The sequence below is a fragment of the Bemisia tabaci genome, chromosome 2, assembly GCF_918797505.1.
Source record: "Bemisia tabaci chromosome 2, PGI_BMITA_v3".
Taxonomy (NCBI): Eukaryota; Metazoa; Arthropoda; class Insecta; order Hemiptera; family Aleyrodidae; genus Bemisia; species Bemisia tabaci.
In genome coordinates, this window is record NC_092794.1 from 23,020,271 (window position 1) to 23,036,945 (window position 16,675).

The 16,675-nt window shown below is 38.0% G+C and overlaps 1 protein-coding gene across 4 annotated transcripts in view; it reads left to right on the forward strand.

The window, feature by feature from the left end:
* Positions 1–4,659: 4,659 nt before the first annotated feature.
* Positions 4,660–16,675, forward strand: part of LOC109043689 (proton-coupled amino acid transporter-like protein pathetic) — a 28,974-nt gene continuing 16,958 nt past the window's right edge. Inside the window, exons 1-5 of one of the 4 annotated variants that reach the window (XM_019060984.2) lie at positions 4,660–4,789; positions 12,687–12,758; positions 14,327–14,407; positions 15,394–15,544; positions 16,306–16,430. In XM_019060984.2, coding sequence (XP_018916529.2) covers positions 12,736–12,758; positions 14,327–14,407; positions 15,394–15,544; positions 16,306–16,430 — 380 coding nt within the window. In that variant the 5' untranslated portion in view covers positions 4,660–4,789; positions 12,687–12,735. Of the gene's footprint in view, positions 4,790–6,396; positions 6,495–6,867; positions 7,180–7,330; positions 7,472–12,686; positions 12,759–14,326; positions 14,408–15,393; positions 15,545–16,305; positions 16,431–16,675 lie in introns of those variants that run through there. The other 3 variants (XM_072296966.1, XM_019060981.2, XM_019060982.2) reach the window with 3 other exon arrangements.

The following is a 16,675-nucleotide window of genomic DNA, read 5'->3' on the forward strand; positions in this document are numbered from 1 at the left end:
TCCTCTCCAGAAAATTTTTTAAATTATCATATTGGAGAAAAGTCGCAATTTTTTGGAATAAAATTGCAATATTTCTACATAATTTGGTCAAAACATGCCAATTTTAAGTGATAAAACGATCAAATGGACCGCTCTGCTCAGTGGAACCGGGAAAGAAGGCGGGTGTGCTCGTTAGTTCTCGGGCTGTAAGAGTGAATGGGAATTATGAAGTGACAGTGACGTCAGCGGTGACGCACAGAGGACCAAGTCAATCAGAGAGGTCGGACATGAAATTGTTTACTAAATCTGCAAATTTTGATGTTTATTTTGTCACATTTCATATTTTGAGGGATGCCTTTAGAAGGAAATTTCACGCGGAAACCAATGACACCACTTTTAGAACCTCAAAGTTTTGTATAAACGGAGTTATAAGCTTTTGAAGTTTCCAAATTTTGTCCGACCTCTCCGAATGACTCGGTCCATTGTGCGACGCGACAACGGAACGCACTCGGACGAGTCTCTTAAACTCATGAGCCCTGTCAATAACGCTCTTGTCATATGCCCACGGCTCATGAGTTAGTTTACAGTTGGCGCTTAGTTCCGTTTGTTCTAATGTAAAATCTCACTTTTACATTGTTTCTTATGCGCAGCTCACCACGAGCATATCCCATCCTTCCCACACGTCTCTAGTTCCGTTTAGCAGGAATACGTCCAGATTAAAGACGCATTTTTAACAACTCCATTGTAATTAATTTTCAACCAGCGGAGCCCCTTCAATTAGCACATTGGCAACATACACTACACTCCGATGCTCAAGTATTACAGTAACGATTAAATCGCTCTCATTTCTTTACTCGCAGTCATTCGTTTTAACTAGAGTGCCTAAAAACCGAACGGTCCGATTCCTAACCTTCTTTCAGCGCGTGCGCGCTGTCAAAAAACCATACTATTGTAATTTTTTTCCCCTTCTTGCGGAAAAGATACTTCTTTTTGTAATTAAATAAAACGCTTAATTTTGAAGCTCTAATGAGTATTTCAAGTACATATTATTGGTCCATGCCTGAAATTCAAAGAACCTAGCGTTTATAGATATTTGACTCACAAAAAACGTCAAGTATAGTGTTTTGTCTAAAAGCAACTGAATGTTAGCAATTGTCAATGTGTTTAAAGACGGTACAGTTGTCAAATGCCAGAGATAAGAAACATTTATTAATGATCCAAACCTCTAATAGGTTGTATTTAAAAAAAATCTTCTTTTTGGGTTGGGGGGCGGATTCTGGGGTGTCGAACATTTTGAATTTATATTAATTGAATAGTGCAAGTTTTACAACAATGATGGCTTTGTCAAGTCTATTGTTAAAAATTGACCTTCAAATTTGCACACGCAACGCCTTAAGTAAATTAAAAAAAAGAAAAAAAATCGTCCCATAGACAGAAAGATAAAAAAAAGTATGGTATCATGTGAAATAGATGTATCACCACTTAGGTTTGCATGAATAATTAGACGCAATCAGCGAAGAGATCTATCTTCAAAAAGCGTATTGAAAAAACGCATACCTACGTAGCATTGTAATAGATCATATGCTGTTTTCTCGAACCATTTTCGAGGATAGATTCCTTCTGCTCTCTGATGTCCAACTGAATACCTGAGATAAGAAATTAGATATCGCACGCTTAAGTCCTAGTCTGGCAAAAATTGACGTACAATGTAAGACCAAGGTTATGAAGTACCATAAAAGTTGAGACATTTACAACTTTCAGTAATAAAACTAATCTAGATTAGCAATTTTTTTGCTGGGTGATGCTAACTTTGAAGTTCTACTCATGTGCACTAGCCTCAAAAAGATGATGATTTACTGCCTGCTCAGTGCTCACTTATTTGATTATCAAGGGCTTCTCTTAAGAGCTTCCTGAAGGTCTGAAATTTTGAATCGCCGACTGTTGAGACTCACTGTTGGCAAATTCAGAGTGGTTAATTTTCAATTTTTGCAATATTTTTACGTTGGTGATAATTTATAAAAATTAGTATACGTGATCATTCACGGGTGAAGGGAACTTTGTGCTGAAGTTTTCACAACGATTGACTCATCAGTACTTTCGTGTAAAGGAATATCGTTAAGATCTCGGACTTTTTATAAAATGCCCCCCACCTCGCTCCCCTCCAAAATGCAACCACATGAAAGCTATGAAGATTTGAAGTCAGCAGTTCAAATAAAATTGTTTCTATAGTAAAAGCTTTTCAAAGTTTTAATTTGTTGTACGATGAAGGGTCAAAACTGTCGAATAGAAATGTAAAATGTGCAGCTTTTTAGAAAGGAAGGGTTAAATTTTCTCACTTTTATTCGGCGCTGTGAGAGCGACTCTTATGTATGTATCCGGTTTTACAAAAAGCGTAACTCGTTTATTTACAGGTTTTTTTCAGTTGCATTCTGATTTTTTGACTCGACTTGTATATAAAAAAAGCTTTCTTGTTTCGTACTTGCTTCAAAGTCCAATTTTCCGCAAACGGGTGAAAAGTAATTATTAATTATTCTTGAATCGGAGTAAATGACACACTAAGAAGCCCAAAGGAAACCCCACTTTTTTTACCCTAAAAAAGTTTGGATGCTGCCCCCTCGTGGAAATATGAAAATTGAAAAGCGGACCGTAAGAATATTTCCAAGTGAAAAAGGTTGTCCTGAGCATGTATAAAAGAGTTGAAGACGTAACCATATACAGAGGAGGAATCTATATTGGATCTAGACTTTTATCGCCATAACCAAAAATTTTACCCCAAGCAAGGTAATACCTAATGATTTTGGAGAATTATTTTACCACCGGATCCTACCTCTACCCCCAGTTCTCAACCATGAAACCCTTACCGTCATGAATTTTTTTCCAGCAAACAAAATATTGTAGTTTTTCGTATTTGATTTTTGAAAAAATATTGCACCTAAAAAGTAGATCATTCTATAAAATAGGCGAAATGTAAGTAATCTTGTTTGATGCTACGTAATTGTGTATTCAAGCTTTCATGTTTTATCCTCTTGCAAATACAATTCTCCTCAGTGTCGTACTAGAGTACTGGACACAATGAACAAAGACAGCGAGGGCATCGCAAAAATAAGTACAACTTATCTGTTAACTTCGTTTTGCAGGTTTGATAGCGGGCATGTTTGTCGTATTTTCCTCTCAACCGGTAAAATATTTAGACAATTTTCATTTATACCTATACGACGGTCGGCACATTTGCCATGCTACGGAAAAACGCCGTATGAAAATTCGAGAGTTGCCAAATTTCCCCGAATAAATCATGTATTATTGAGGAAAGTTAGGCATATTTTTCTTCGAAAATTGCAGATATTTTAGATTAAATCGTAAACAAAATTGACAGAAAATTTGAGGAAAGATTCACAATTTCCTCGGTAAATTTGGGTTTTCTGGAAGAAAATATGGCAACGTCTGAAGGCGCATACGGCGTTCTTCCTCAGTACGGCAGAAATTGTGTGTGTGTAAGAGGAAGGAGGGATACCATGGAAAGCGCCCTTTAGATTAACTTCAGATGAATGAACGTACCTCTGCTGGAACGGAGCTCAGTTAAAGCAAATCAAATCAAAAGGAAGTATGAACATAGAATTTGCCTGCTTCATAGTTTCTTTTCACTCAATACATTTGTACATGTAGCTTAGTTAAGAATAAACATGTTCAAAAAGGATGTAAAAAAGCCGGGTCGTTTTGTGCATCCCCGATGATGAATCCCATCACAGCCGATTTTTCTAGGAGCCTAAAAGAGGGTTCTCATAAGTACCTTTATCAAAATGTGATTAACTGAAATTTCAACAGGTAAACATTTTATTTACCTGCGTTTTAGCTTTCAAAATTGTATATTTTCCTCACGTTGTTAAGAGTCAACGAGCAATAACACAATGGAAAATGTGATTTTTTATTTAAGCGCAAAAAACATGACTCAAAATAAAAACAACAATAAATAATGGAGTACCTAAGGAATATATTTGACATGTTCGTGAAAATTGAAATTTCAGAGTTTGTTTCTGAAACGAGTCTAATAGATAGGAACCGATTTTTTTGGCAAATACAAAAGCGCTGTTAATTGATTGCTGTCAAAAATTCCGTATGCATTACTATGCAATCGGTTTTTCTCTTTAAGTTTATTTTTTTTTTTTTTTTAAAAATTGACTATTTAATTGATTGATAAAGAAATCTGTGAGGGAGTCAACTGCACACTCGGTTTCTTCTTTTGAGTTGATTTGAATCTTTATGCATTGAGGAGGGTGTGACTAAGCAAATACGTATTAAAATAATAAAATTATGATTTGAGTAGCTTTGACTTCTTTGATCAAGGATAAACAAACGAGGTGACAGAATTTTTTTACAAACAAAAATTGTTTACTAAAATGTTTCTTCTAGAAAAATGAGAAATGAATTTTGCATTACAATCAGATCCCTTTTTTTAAGAAGAAAAAAACTTGTTTTCTTTCTGCAGAATTTTGTCCTTTTTTCTTTTTCTTTACTTTTAACGATTTGCAATGTTTACATATCTGTCAACAACAGGGACGTGTTCTTAGGTTATAAAAGGAATTTACCTTCAAGTCATTCTGTACTTCAAAAGCATTTCTTTCTCTGTTAAGCAAATTTGTACGTGTCGGTAAAATGGAGTTTGATGTCGAAGACTTCCTATCGAGTAAGTTTACTTAAGTGTATTTAGAACATGTAAGTATGTGAGTGCTACGACTATTTTTGTGAATGCATGGCTTGATGAAGATGTCCTACCAAAGCTGCACCAGCTACTATTATACAAACTCACGGCAAGGTAAAATCTTTTGTTTAAAGTTCCACAATTTCCTGTCCCTATAAAGTGTATAATTTTTTTAATTATTTCAAAATGTCCTAATTTCTGATACACCTGAGAACTGTCAAGTTGCTTCGCAAATATTTTCATCGCTCCTTTTGCTAACCTCCAAATGCAGTCATATGACAGATCGATACGCAAACCTCCCATTCATCAATTTTTTGTATATGTGTTGCATTGTTGCCAAACCATTCGTCAATAGAGGAAAAAATCGTTTTGACGGAAGGTTTTATATCGAAAGTAAATAGATGGCGTTGAACGCTAATTATCCTTCAACAATCACCAAGAATTCTTATCTTCGATAAGAATCATAAAAAATGTCATTTTCGACTCTTATAGAGTAGACCCTTGTTTTTCAGCATTATACCTTATTTTTGTCAAGTAAAGACTTGCTTCTACGAAAGTAACGCTTACGTTATAGAAATCTTCAATAGGGTCGATTTTAGCCCTAACCGACATCATCCACGATTTTTTCCCCTTGCTGTTTCATTGGCTTATGTTTCCGAAAACATGGAAAACCGGAACGCCTTCAATCCCACGATATGCAACACGGACAACTATTAAGCACGAATAGTTGCATCAAAGTGTTGTAGACATTTCGGGCGTGACCTTGTTGTTTTGTTAACATTTTTACGAACAATGAGGATTCTGGAAAGGATGTAGTCGAGTCAGTGAAATTTCAAAAGAATAATGTTCATCAGTTTCTCCGGAAAATAGAAGTGTGACGAGAAATTTACGACGGCGTCGTAAATCACCGTCTACAACACTTTGACGCAACTATTCGTGCTTAATAGTTGTCCGTGTTGCATATTAGAGGAATTGAAGGCGTTTTGATTATGAATGCTTCACACACACATATTGATGGCCAGCGTCGAGAAGTACGTACGATTGTGGCGATTAAAATCTCCGCTCTTGTTTTATTTTTTGAAAAAGAAACCCGTCACCAGTTTTTCTTGAAATTCTCTGCGAATTTTCCTCATTTTCTTTCAAATATTTATACGCAAAATTAGGCCAAATTTCGGTTGAGTTTCTCTTATAATAATATCAACGCTGTATCAAGGAGCGAATCAAATTCTTCGGAAATATTCAATGATAAATATCCGTAAATTTTCCCGATAATTCGTATTTTATCGAAAGAAAAAGCGTAATCGTGTTGAAAGGAACCAAGAAGCACGCAAAACCGATGTACACGGTTCCTTTTGATTTGATTCATTTTTGACAAGGTTCCTTTCAGCACAATTGTGTCCATTTGGCAACATTCGGATGTTCATATTGGTTTTTTTCCTCAGGACGGCAGTGTTTGACACAGTGCCACGATTTAAATACGACGTGCGAAATTTCAACCACGGTGTGCGGAAGCGCGGAAAATTGGGAATTCTGCAACGAGAAAATAATTTATGCGCGCGGCGACTTAGACCGCGCAGCACTGCCTTCCTAGGAAAAAACAACGTTTGAACATTTAGATCTTGCCAAATTTCCCTCGATAAAAATTATTATCAAGGCGAAATATGCATATCTTCCCGTAAAATTTTCAGAGCTGAATTGCGAATTGAACTGTGCGAAAACTTCCCTTGTATCAATGACATTCAGAGGGCAATTTTCGAAGGATTTTAAACAAATTGTTGAAAATTGTTTTTCACGATACCCTCTCTGGTGATTTTCTTGCGTAAGTCTGTTAAATTTTTTTTCAAATGAATTTACTGCCTTTTCAAGAATTCTTTAAAAAGTTCTCTTTAGACATTTTTAGCGCTGAAAAAACTACCTAAAGTAGATATTTTAAGAGTTTTGAACACTTTTCCAACTGAAATTTTACCGCGTGTGCATTACACTCAAGAAAATACTCCAGAGAAATTTCCTAAAACGAACATTTCGTCTGCTTATTATATTCACAAGTCGACCAGAAAATCCGTGGTTTATCAAAGGCACTTTGGCAACGTCCAAAGGCTCATATGTTGTTCCTCACAGGTAGAGTGGAGGGCTCAATCCGCGGGGTAGCGAATCCTCATTAAGATGGCCATTATCATGCAGAGACCAGAGAGAACGACTGCAAATTCAGTGGTTGTGTGTGGAGTCGCGGGTGTGGATGTGTGAGTGAGGCGTGCGGCGAGGACAGTGAGATCAAGTGCTAGAGTCAGTCACCCGAAAAGTGCCTTGTCGCTTCTAAGTGCTTCGCTTTCGCTATTTCAAGTGTGCGGTGCTCGGTGCTTTTTCACTCGAGTCCAAGCTCAACCCTTATAAACTCGTGGCGCCGGAAATTTCAGGGAATCGTCGTCGGGTCCACGTTATTCTCGCCCGTCTGGCAGCCAAAATATTGGAGTGGAGGTTGTTCGGTGACCTAGCAGAATGCGCAAGTAAGTACACCTCGCGGATAGTTGCTCCGATAAGGCACCGGTGTGCGGACAGGTTTCCGCGGTAAAGTTTGTAAACAGAAAAATAACGTGCTTCTTATCGATTTTGTATCGGTAATCCGTGCCGAAAACTGTCATTGCTCGTGATCCACGGCTAAAATTAGTGAGGAAAGCTGAATGTTTTGGTGTATTTGTTGTTATTGTCGATCAGAGTGCTGCCGTGCTAAGGAGGAACGCCGTGTGAACATTCGAGAATCGTCAAAATTTCTTCGATGAAACGTTTATTTTTAAGAAAGTATGTAAATATTTCCTTGAAAATTTCTGGAACTTTAGGTGAAAACGCAAACAAAATTATCTGAAAAATTGGAAGAAAAATATTCACAAATTCACGTGGGAATTCGTGTTTGATCAAAATGCATCGCCTGAAGGTTCTTACGGCGTTATTCCTAAGTGCGGTAGAGTACTGGAAGAGACGCTGGGAAAATTCATATGAGAGCTATTTCGAAACGAATATTGTCTTCGGAAGAATTGAATTCTATTTGTGAGAGGGCATCTCTAGGCTATCTTGGAATAGTAAAATTTTTTGGCGATTGCCGCTTACGGATAACGTTGATGGGTGAGGGGGGGAGGGTGAATTTCCTGCAATCTCATTTGAGGGGCTTGGGGGACATGGCGCTTAAGTGCAGTTTTTGGAAAAATTGAGCTCTTAATGATTTCAAGTAAAACTAGTCTTAATGCATGATCTGTGAAAAATTCGCTCCCAAATTCCAATTTTTTGGCATTAAAATGTCATTTTGAACTTTCTTTCCGCCAAAAGGGTCCATGTAATTTTGAAACTTCAAACACATATTTCTTGAAGTAGTAAAAACTGCACATATGCGCTTTGTCCTCCAGGCCCCTCATGTATTATATGTATGACGGGATTGACTAATTTTTTGTTTACTGGGAGAGACACAGGTTTGAAGTCTAATAATTGGAAACATGGTGGAAAAAGTGTAATAGTTCACATAAAAAGGTGTCTTCGTCCACAAAACTTAAAATTATAAGATGCCATAGCATTGAAAAATGTTAAAGAAACATTTTTGGACAAAAACACTCCAAAACGTCAAACTTAGCCCGAGTTGAATTGATTTAAAGGTAGTGGTCCTAACGCTATGCTTACCTACTTAAAATTTTAATCCAATATGCTTAGTAAAATACGAAGTTTCTGAATTACGGTGCAACTATACGCTCCCTTGGCACAAAAAGGAACAAAACACTCATAATTTATTTTTCAGGACAATAGAGAGTTTTCCATTAAAGCGAAAAGCAAATTTTTCCACCCAACTCGGCATAAATCGCTTCACTGAAAATTTCACCCTGGTGGACGAAGGCCCTTTGTCCGAAGAAAAACAAATTAAGCGTCTGAACACATACATTTTCACAAAGGTTCACGCAGAACAATGTGACAAATTGCCAAATTCAACCATGGAATAATTTTCTCAGATCGCAGTTTTCTTAACAGCCTCGGAAATATTATTAGGCAATAGGCATAAAGTTTTTTTTTTTGAAACCCAACTTAACTTGTGCGTCCAACAATATGAAGTCGCTTGTACCATGTACCTGAAATTTTTGACTAGTACGTATATAGACGTACTCATAGTACGTTGCAGCAGTATGTAAAAGTTAGTGTTAGTCTCGGCACAGGGAACAGTGAAAAACCCGCAGGATCGCAGCTTAGCTTTTAGGAGGGGGAAAGGGGTTCAAAGAAAAAAAAGGGGCTTAGAGCACACGTGGAGTCAGAAAACTTGCAGTGGCACACAATGGAACGAGAATGAGGGGAAGGATGAATGAGAGAAGTCGGATAAAATTTGGAAACTTTAAAAGCTCGCAACTTTATTATTACAAAGCGTGGAGGTAGTAAAAGTGGTGTCATTGATTTTCTCGTGAAATTTTCTTTGAAAAGCACTCCTCAAACTTTAAAAGTTCACAAAATAAGCATCTAAATTTGCACTTTGGGTAAAAAAAAATTATGTTCGACCGCTCCCGATGACTCGATTCATTGTGCGGCGAAGCAGGGAGTCCGAGGTTTCCTGGCATCCTGTTGTTACGGTCCTAAAAACCAGGAAAGCTCAGAATCACCCGAAGCACTCTATCACTTTGTGATCTTCTTCCCATATACTCTCGTGATTTCTCCGAAATATTTTCTCGAACTTACGCAGCAAGGTTGCCATGGCTGTAAGTGGAGAATCACCCTCTTCACACTTCTTGTCTCCACGCACAGGCACAGTGGCGAATTTTCGACCGTGCTCACGCCATTCTGCATTGTGTCTGCGTAAAAAAATGCGATTGCATACAGACGTGGAATATCTAATAGACATGCGTCCTTACTACAGCCTCAAATTTCCAACTTTCCATTATGCTAGAGAGTTGATTTTAAAGAAAGCCAATGGCACCATCGTATTTTTTCAGTTACGCTTCAAGCAAATTGATAACAACTGGAAGTCCTTTTACTTTTTGAATCTATGTAAAACAAACTATATTTATCACAGCGGGCCGATTATTGAAATTTATAGACATAGCGATAGACAAAGAAGACATAGGGAGTATGGAGCAATTCTATTCTTTGAAATAAGGAGCTCCCATAGATTAAGGGATAAATTGATGGTCTAACTATAGGGTCTCTCGTGGGTTGACATTAGTTAGTCTATTACCTACCTCCTGTGTCCATTGCAACCACCCACTTCCACCCTTCATATTCATTTAGTCTTCTTTCTCTATAGCTTTGAGTATCAATTTCAATAATCGGCCCGCAGGCCGACTCACCCAGAATCAATTTTTCACAAAGAACGTGCACGAAGAAAAAATAGTATTGCAAACTCGTGAAAATCGTCACTATTTTCCCATAGAGTACATAGAATCGTAATGTAAACGGGAGAGCTGGCGCCATTTTCTGCTCGACGAGTTCCGAGCCCGGTGTGCGGGGTCACTTTTTCGATACATATTCGATCCAAAATGGCGGTGTGGAATACGGCCGGGTTCCCGTGTATCGCAAACAATCGATTATGTATCGAAAAAGGGACCCGGCGCCGCACAGGAATCTCGGAATTCGGAACCTGGAAAATGCTGAAAAGTGGCGCCAGCTCTCCCACTTGCATGACGACTCTATGTACTTTATGCATTTTCCTCATACTCAAAAATATATTGCTATGTAATGACACATGACGCGTTCTCGCAAGCACTCCATTGCATCATTCGCTTTTTACCATTCGGTCTGTTAAATTGTCTCTCCTATTCAGACAGCGTCATGAAATCCATTTATTACTCGGGTTTAAGCAAATTGCGATAAGGTGGGTTCGCGTGTGCAAAAAGACGCGCAGTCCGGTGATGTATATGTACAACAAATGTTTTATCTTCTCGAAAGGACAGGATTAAGTAAAGGCGTCTCTCTCAAAACTTTAGGTTTTTGCATCATTTTCCCGAAAGTAATCCGTCTCGCGCGTCAGGGGAATTTCAAAGATACATCGGAGTGTAGGTGCCGCTTTGCTCCCTAGATAAATCGTCGCTATGACGAAAGGACGTATTTTCATTTCCACTTGAGCCCCAGAGAGCATGGTGGTATGCGTAAGACAGAGATCGTCTCATAATGCAATTAGCCTCCCAGTCAGAAAAACGATGAAATGGTCCCTAAGTACCCAGCTTAGCATCTGAAGAGTTTTGAAGTTCAGAACAACCTATGTGTTGCTGGGATAAGATTCTCTGACCGTTTCTTTTATTTAAAGGGAATTTAGCAGCCTCCTAATCAGTGTTCGAAACTCACAGGCACCAACGCGCCAAATGCGCCTAAAAAATGAAGGCTCTGCGCCAGTGTGGCCCCTAAAAATTGCCCTCTAAAAATCCGAATGTTCATATTAGGTGATTATTTGAAATTTTCAGCATTACAAATAAGACTTTTTCTATTCTTTGCTATTTCATCCTTAGGGCTTTTGTCTTCCCTAAGTTAAAGCTTCTTACTGGATCTGTTACGGAAACATCTTGCGTCTAACTTTTCACTAAATGCGCCGTAATATATAGGCAAAAAGTCAATTTGGCCTCTAAAAAAATCTTCAATGGCGCCTAAAAATCGGGCTTGGTGCGCCACATGGCTCCTAAAACTCAAAGATGAGTTTCGAACACCGCTCCTGATACCAATGATTCCTCCCTTGTAATCGAGACAAAAATTGAGGAAACGTCCAGTGAAAATTTCACGAAGCTATAACACCGAATGTGATAGGGTTAAGCATGATGGTTCCTGAATTTTTCCCCTTATTTTTTCTTTAAATCTTGTTTCAAGTTGCATTTCTCTAGGAACAAAAAGAAAATGGCTAGGTCAAGCGGATATTAAATTCAGCAGTATCAATAACAGGTTTCCTTGTCTAATGAGTCCCATTTATCTAAGCGTGGGCTCTTGCACGGAGAGTAATTGCATTCAATGTTAACAGCACCTGATGCCACTTAAGATGTTTGATGTTTAGAATTCTGAAATTCGAGGATGTTCCATCCGCGAACCACTTGAAACCTGGGGAGCAACTACATCTGTCTAAGAGCTTATGCTGACACCGGTAGTTAGGATTAACACCTCGCCGCTACAACCTCTTGAACGGAGGAAAATACTTGAACTTGACTTTTTAAAGTAAATGTGCCGGCTACGATTCGAAAAAAATCTGACTGAGGATCCGGTTAGTTTTTTAGAATGTAAAGTGACCTGGGCAATGGGCATGTTAAAAATTTTCGATTTGGACAGCACCATGGAGACACGAACTATTGTTTCTGGCTCAAATCATAAAATAATAAACAATGCATCATTAATTTTCCGAGGCATATTTTTATGGATGCACTGACCATAGAAATAGTAGCTCCTCACTGCGTAATGCAGGCAGTTTAGAAATGTGTTCCCACGTAAAATCTCCGGAGATCGAATATGATTTTGTGTAAATTCAATTCCTTTGGACGCAGAAACTCTCAAAATAGGCGGTGTTAAATTCGTGAAGCGTTTAAATTTACACAGAAATATACTGCAACTAGTAAAAGTTTTGAACTTTAAAATTGGACTTGATCATACTAACAGTTTCGCCCCGTCTTAATGAGCGACAAATCTTTGCGTCGGACCTGTAATGGGCTAATTTAGAGGAGATCGGGAATAACGGTGTTCATTTTGGGAATTTACACACGCCTGCAGGTCACAAGAACAACCCTTTGATTCCGAGCAAATCATTTCGTGCATGAGCGCCATGCTTGTCTGCAACGAAACTTTCTCCGGGAATTCTCAAACTTTAGTCATCTTTTCACAGTCCTGTTTGTCAATATATGGTTTATAGACAAGATAATTAAAAATATACATCCAAGTAGCGCTAGCACAGTGCAATCAAAATATTGAAATCAAACTGCGATTTGCCCAACAACGATGAATTATTATGATGTAACAAGAGAGAAAGAAATTATAATTGGTTTCATGTTATATATAATTGTTTTTCTTTTCTCTATCTGTGCAGAAGCTGATCCACGGCAATACTTCCTTCGGTAGCATATACACAAAGCATCATGGAGATGAAATCTTCCGAAAGGTAAATTTTATCATAAGAATCCAAATTCCGCGATTTTATCGGGGAGCGGGGGAGGAAACAGGGCTCTGAATGCTTTATTTTTCCTTTCGGTACGTCCAAAAATACGGTCTAAAAGTTTTCCAGGGAAACACCTGCTAGGCCCGTGGAAGCGTTTTGTTAAACAAAAAAAGTGCACAAGAGATAATAATTTGGAGAAAATTTGGAGTTCAAGATTCTTCCTTGATGCAGCGGCAGTTTTATTCTGCCGTGCCAAGGAAGAACGCTGTATGAGCCATCAGACGTGGCCAAATTTCCCTTGAAAAATGACGAATTTTCAGGAAAATTTGTGAATATCTCTCCTCCAATTTTTCAAAGGATCTTGTTCGAAATTTCATCTAAAAATCTGAAAATTTCAAGAAAAAATATTCATAACTTTCCTCAAAAATGGATATTTTCTGAGAGGAAATTTGGCAACATTCATATGCTCATACGGCGTTTTTCCTTAGGACAGTAGTATTGACCTGTGCCCGGAGCCATGTGATGGTATTGACTTGAGGCCGAATATAAAGCCGTTTGATCTCATACGTGTCTATCCGTGATACCGCAAGTTCGTCTATGCTATAATGACGTACTGCAAATAATAATGTTTTCGAGCAGGTGTGTTAACAGAGCCATACCAACAAGTTTTCGAGAGTCGAAGTTTTCAGTAAATAGAAGTATCTAGAGGGTAATTGTGTGTTTTGATTAGACTATTTTATTTACATCAAATGAGAGAGGATATTTTTTTATAATTGTGAATAATTCTGGAGGAATATCGTTTCACTTTATTGAATTTCTTTTTATAACTAAGAACTGGTGGAAACTGAGTATCTTTTTTTTCTGAGCTTACCATTTTGCAACAAAAAACCGCCAACAGTGCAAGATCAAACCGGGACTATGGAAGTTTGATGTTCGTCGGTCAAAGAATGTAATTTCAAGAAAATGCCAGTTTTTTTTTTTTTTTTTTTTTCTGCTGGTTTAATGGCTTCGTGTCTTTTGCACCTTCAGCCAACTTTAGACAATGTTTAGTGTCCGTAGACATCAGGCTCCATGCTCCAGGCTTTTCTAATTTTCAGGGATTAGGGCCGAGGAGAATCTGTTTCAGCAGATCTACTCGTCAATTCCGTGAAAATTAGACGCCACCACCGGGATTCGAACCCGGGACCTATTGACCTAGAGTCAGACGCGCTGACCACTAGGCCAACCTGGCCGGCAATGCCAGTTCAAATTCTATATTTTGCTATGTTAAGGGCAAAAATTTTCCGGATTGTAATGCATCTATAACAATTTTTACACTCCCCCTCTACCCCTCTACTAGAACGAAAATGGACTTCACTCCTCGCAACTTATTCTCAAAGAAAACGAGAGGGGGGGGGGGGAGATTTACCTGTCCAAATTTCAAAATCACATTTTACGACTAACTCGAAAAATTACGCTTTACCAAAAATTTTGTCTCCTTAGAGTGTGAGGTACCTTTTCCATGCGGAGAGTCAAAGATGTTTCTATACATTATTTCCTAATTTATCAAATGAATTATTTATTTGTTGCAGTGCCTCCAACGTGACTCAAGTCATGACAAGAAGTCAACAGGAGAAAGTATTTCCTCCTCGTCAGTTCAAACACGCAACATCGTAAGTTTTGAGAATTCCAATCGACATAATATTTGAATTTTTGAGTATGTAGGTACGCATAAGGTTATAAGATACAGCAAATCTTTATAAATCTTATAAAGAAATCATGGAAATTATAGAAAGGATTGACTGCCACTTTTCTTTGCCAGTGAGCAATTTTTAAAGGATTATTTTAAACAATCGATCTTCTCTGTTGAAAATCATTAACATGAAAAGGGAAAAAATCCGTAATCTCAATTGTGATCTAAGGTCCGAGACCCATAATAATTACTAAATCCGTGCGCCCATATCAGTAATGTCAAAATGGAGATAGTTCCTTTTGATTTAAAAACGTAGAAATTGCGATCCAACTGAGAAATCATCAAAGGCTTTCCAGCGTGCAGCTGAACGATGCTACATGAGAGGGTTGAAGGATCATTCATGACCTCTCGATTTGTTCACGATTTGGACACCGTAACAAACCTCTCAATGAAGAGGGTATTCAGGCTGAACTTAACAGTCCTTATACCTACTCAAAGCATCATTTAAGGGCTTAATTTATTGCGAGCAAACTCTCACCCGGGAACGGTTGTAAACCTTCACATTTAAATGAAAAAATTAAACACTAAAAAGTGGCCCGAACTGTATGTAACAAGGTGGAGAAATAGTGCTGGGTCAACACCATTCCGCGGGGAAACAAAGCCAAGAAATACCAAAAAATAAAATTAGAGTCAAAAATAAATTTTTAGAACCCTAATTTTTAGAGTTCTAAAAATTTATTTTTGATTTTAATTTTTGGTATTTCTTGGCTTTGTTTCCCCGCGAAATGGTGTGGACCCAGCACCATTTCTCCACCTTCACCTTTAATAATAATTAATCGCTGATTCGAATGATCACTGGTTTGCATCTTTGAAAATTTATGTGTGGGTCCAAATCAAAGCTCCATATAAAAAAAGGGTAACCAGCGGAACTAAGCACTAACACTCGTTTTCCTTGTTTTGTTTCAGAGATTTCGAAACGTTTCTGCACATAGTAAAAAGTTCACTAGGCTCTGGCCTACTAGCGACACCGGATGCCTTCAAAAATGCAGGTATCGGCCTGGGATTGGTTGGTATGGCCGTAGCTGTTCTGGTGATCACTCATGCTACCTCAATTTTAGTAAGCATCCTCTCGTCTCCCTTCAAACTTCCTTACCCAATTAGCATTTCTCATCGGAAAAATCGCTATATATTGCGATTTTATCGGCAATAAAATCACCAGGATCATCAACATCTGAGCAATTATCCTCGATCTTAACGCGATATGATCGCGGCTTTATCGCCCGACAATTTATCGCGATATTTTCGAAATAAAAATCGCGATAAATGGCGATTTTATCTCGATTATATCGACAAAAATTGATCACGATTTTATCGAACCAAAAATTGCGATTTGTTGCAATTTAATCGCCATGTATCGCGATTTTTAATGCGATAATATCTCGATATGTTGCCACCGATACAATCGCGATAACCAACCGATAAAATCGCTATTATCGCGATCTCTGCTACTTGGGTAATTCATGCTTATAAGAAGTGCCACCGGAGTAGAGTAACTACGCATTTATCACACACAATATCTGTGTACATTCAAATAAAATATTCATATACCAACGATAAATTCTAGGTTTATAAAAAAAGAGGCAGCATTGCAAGGTTCCTACGGGTTTTTTCTCTGTAACCGCAGCCTGTGGACGCGCAACTAATACTGCTCCGTGGATGTGCGTGTTGCATGCGCATGAATTGAAGGCATTCTGGCTGCCATGCCATAACACAAAATTCTTCTTTTTCGTTTATGTTATCAGACCACAGCTTCATTAATATGATAATGTGCCTGTATATGACGTCATCACATTTATGATCTTTGAATTTAATTTCCAGGTTAGGAGTTCTCAAGCAATATGTTGCACGCTGCAAAAACCACATTTAACGTATGCTGATACAGCAGAATATGCCTTTGAATATGGCAACATTCCTGCAGTCAGACCGTATGCCGGCTTTGCGAGGTATTTTTGATTTGTCTCCATTCATTTAATTGTATCCTAATTTAAAAAAATTTGCCGGAAGGTGGAAAGAAGGAGAGTTAACTATACCTCGGTTTCGAGGAGTAAAATTCTGTTTTATTCATGATATTCTTTACATTCATTTCTCTAATTTCATACATTTTTATCAAAGATTTGTTAGATGCCGTTTTTTTTAAAATTCTATTTCCTTTTAATAGTGATGAAATCCTCTTCAAGTTTCAATCAAA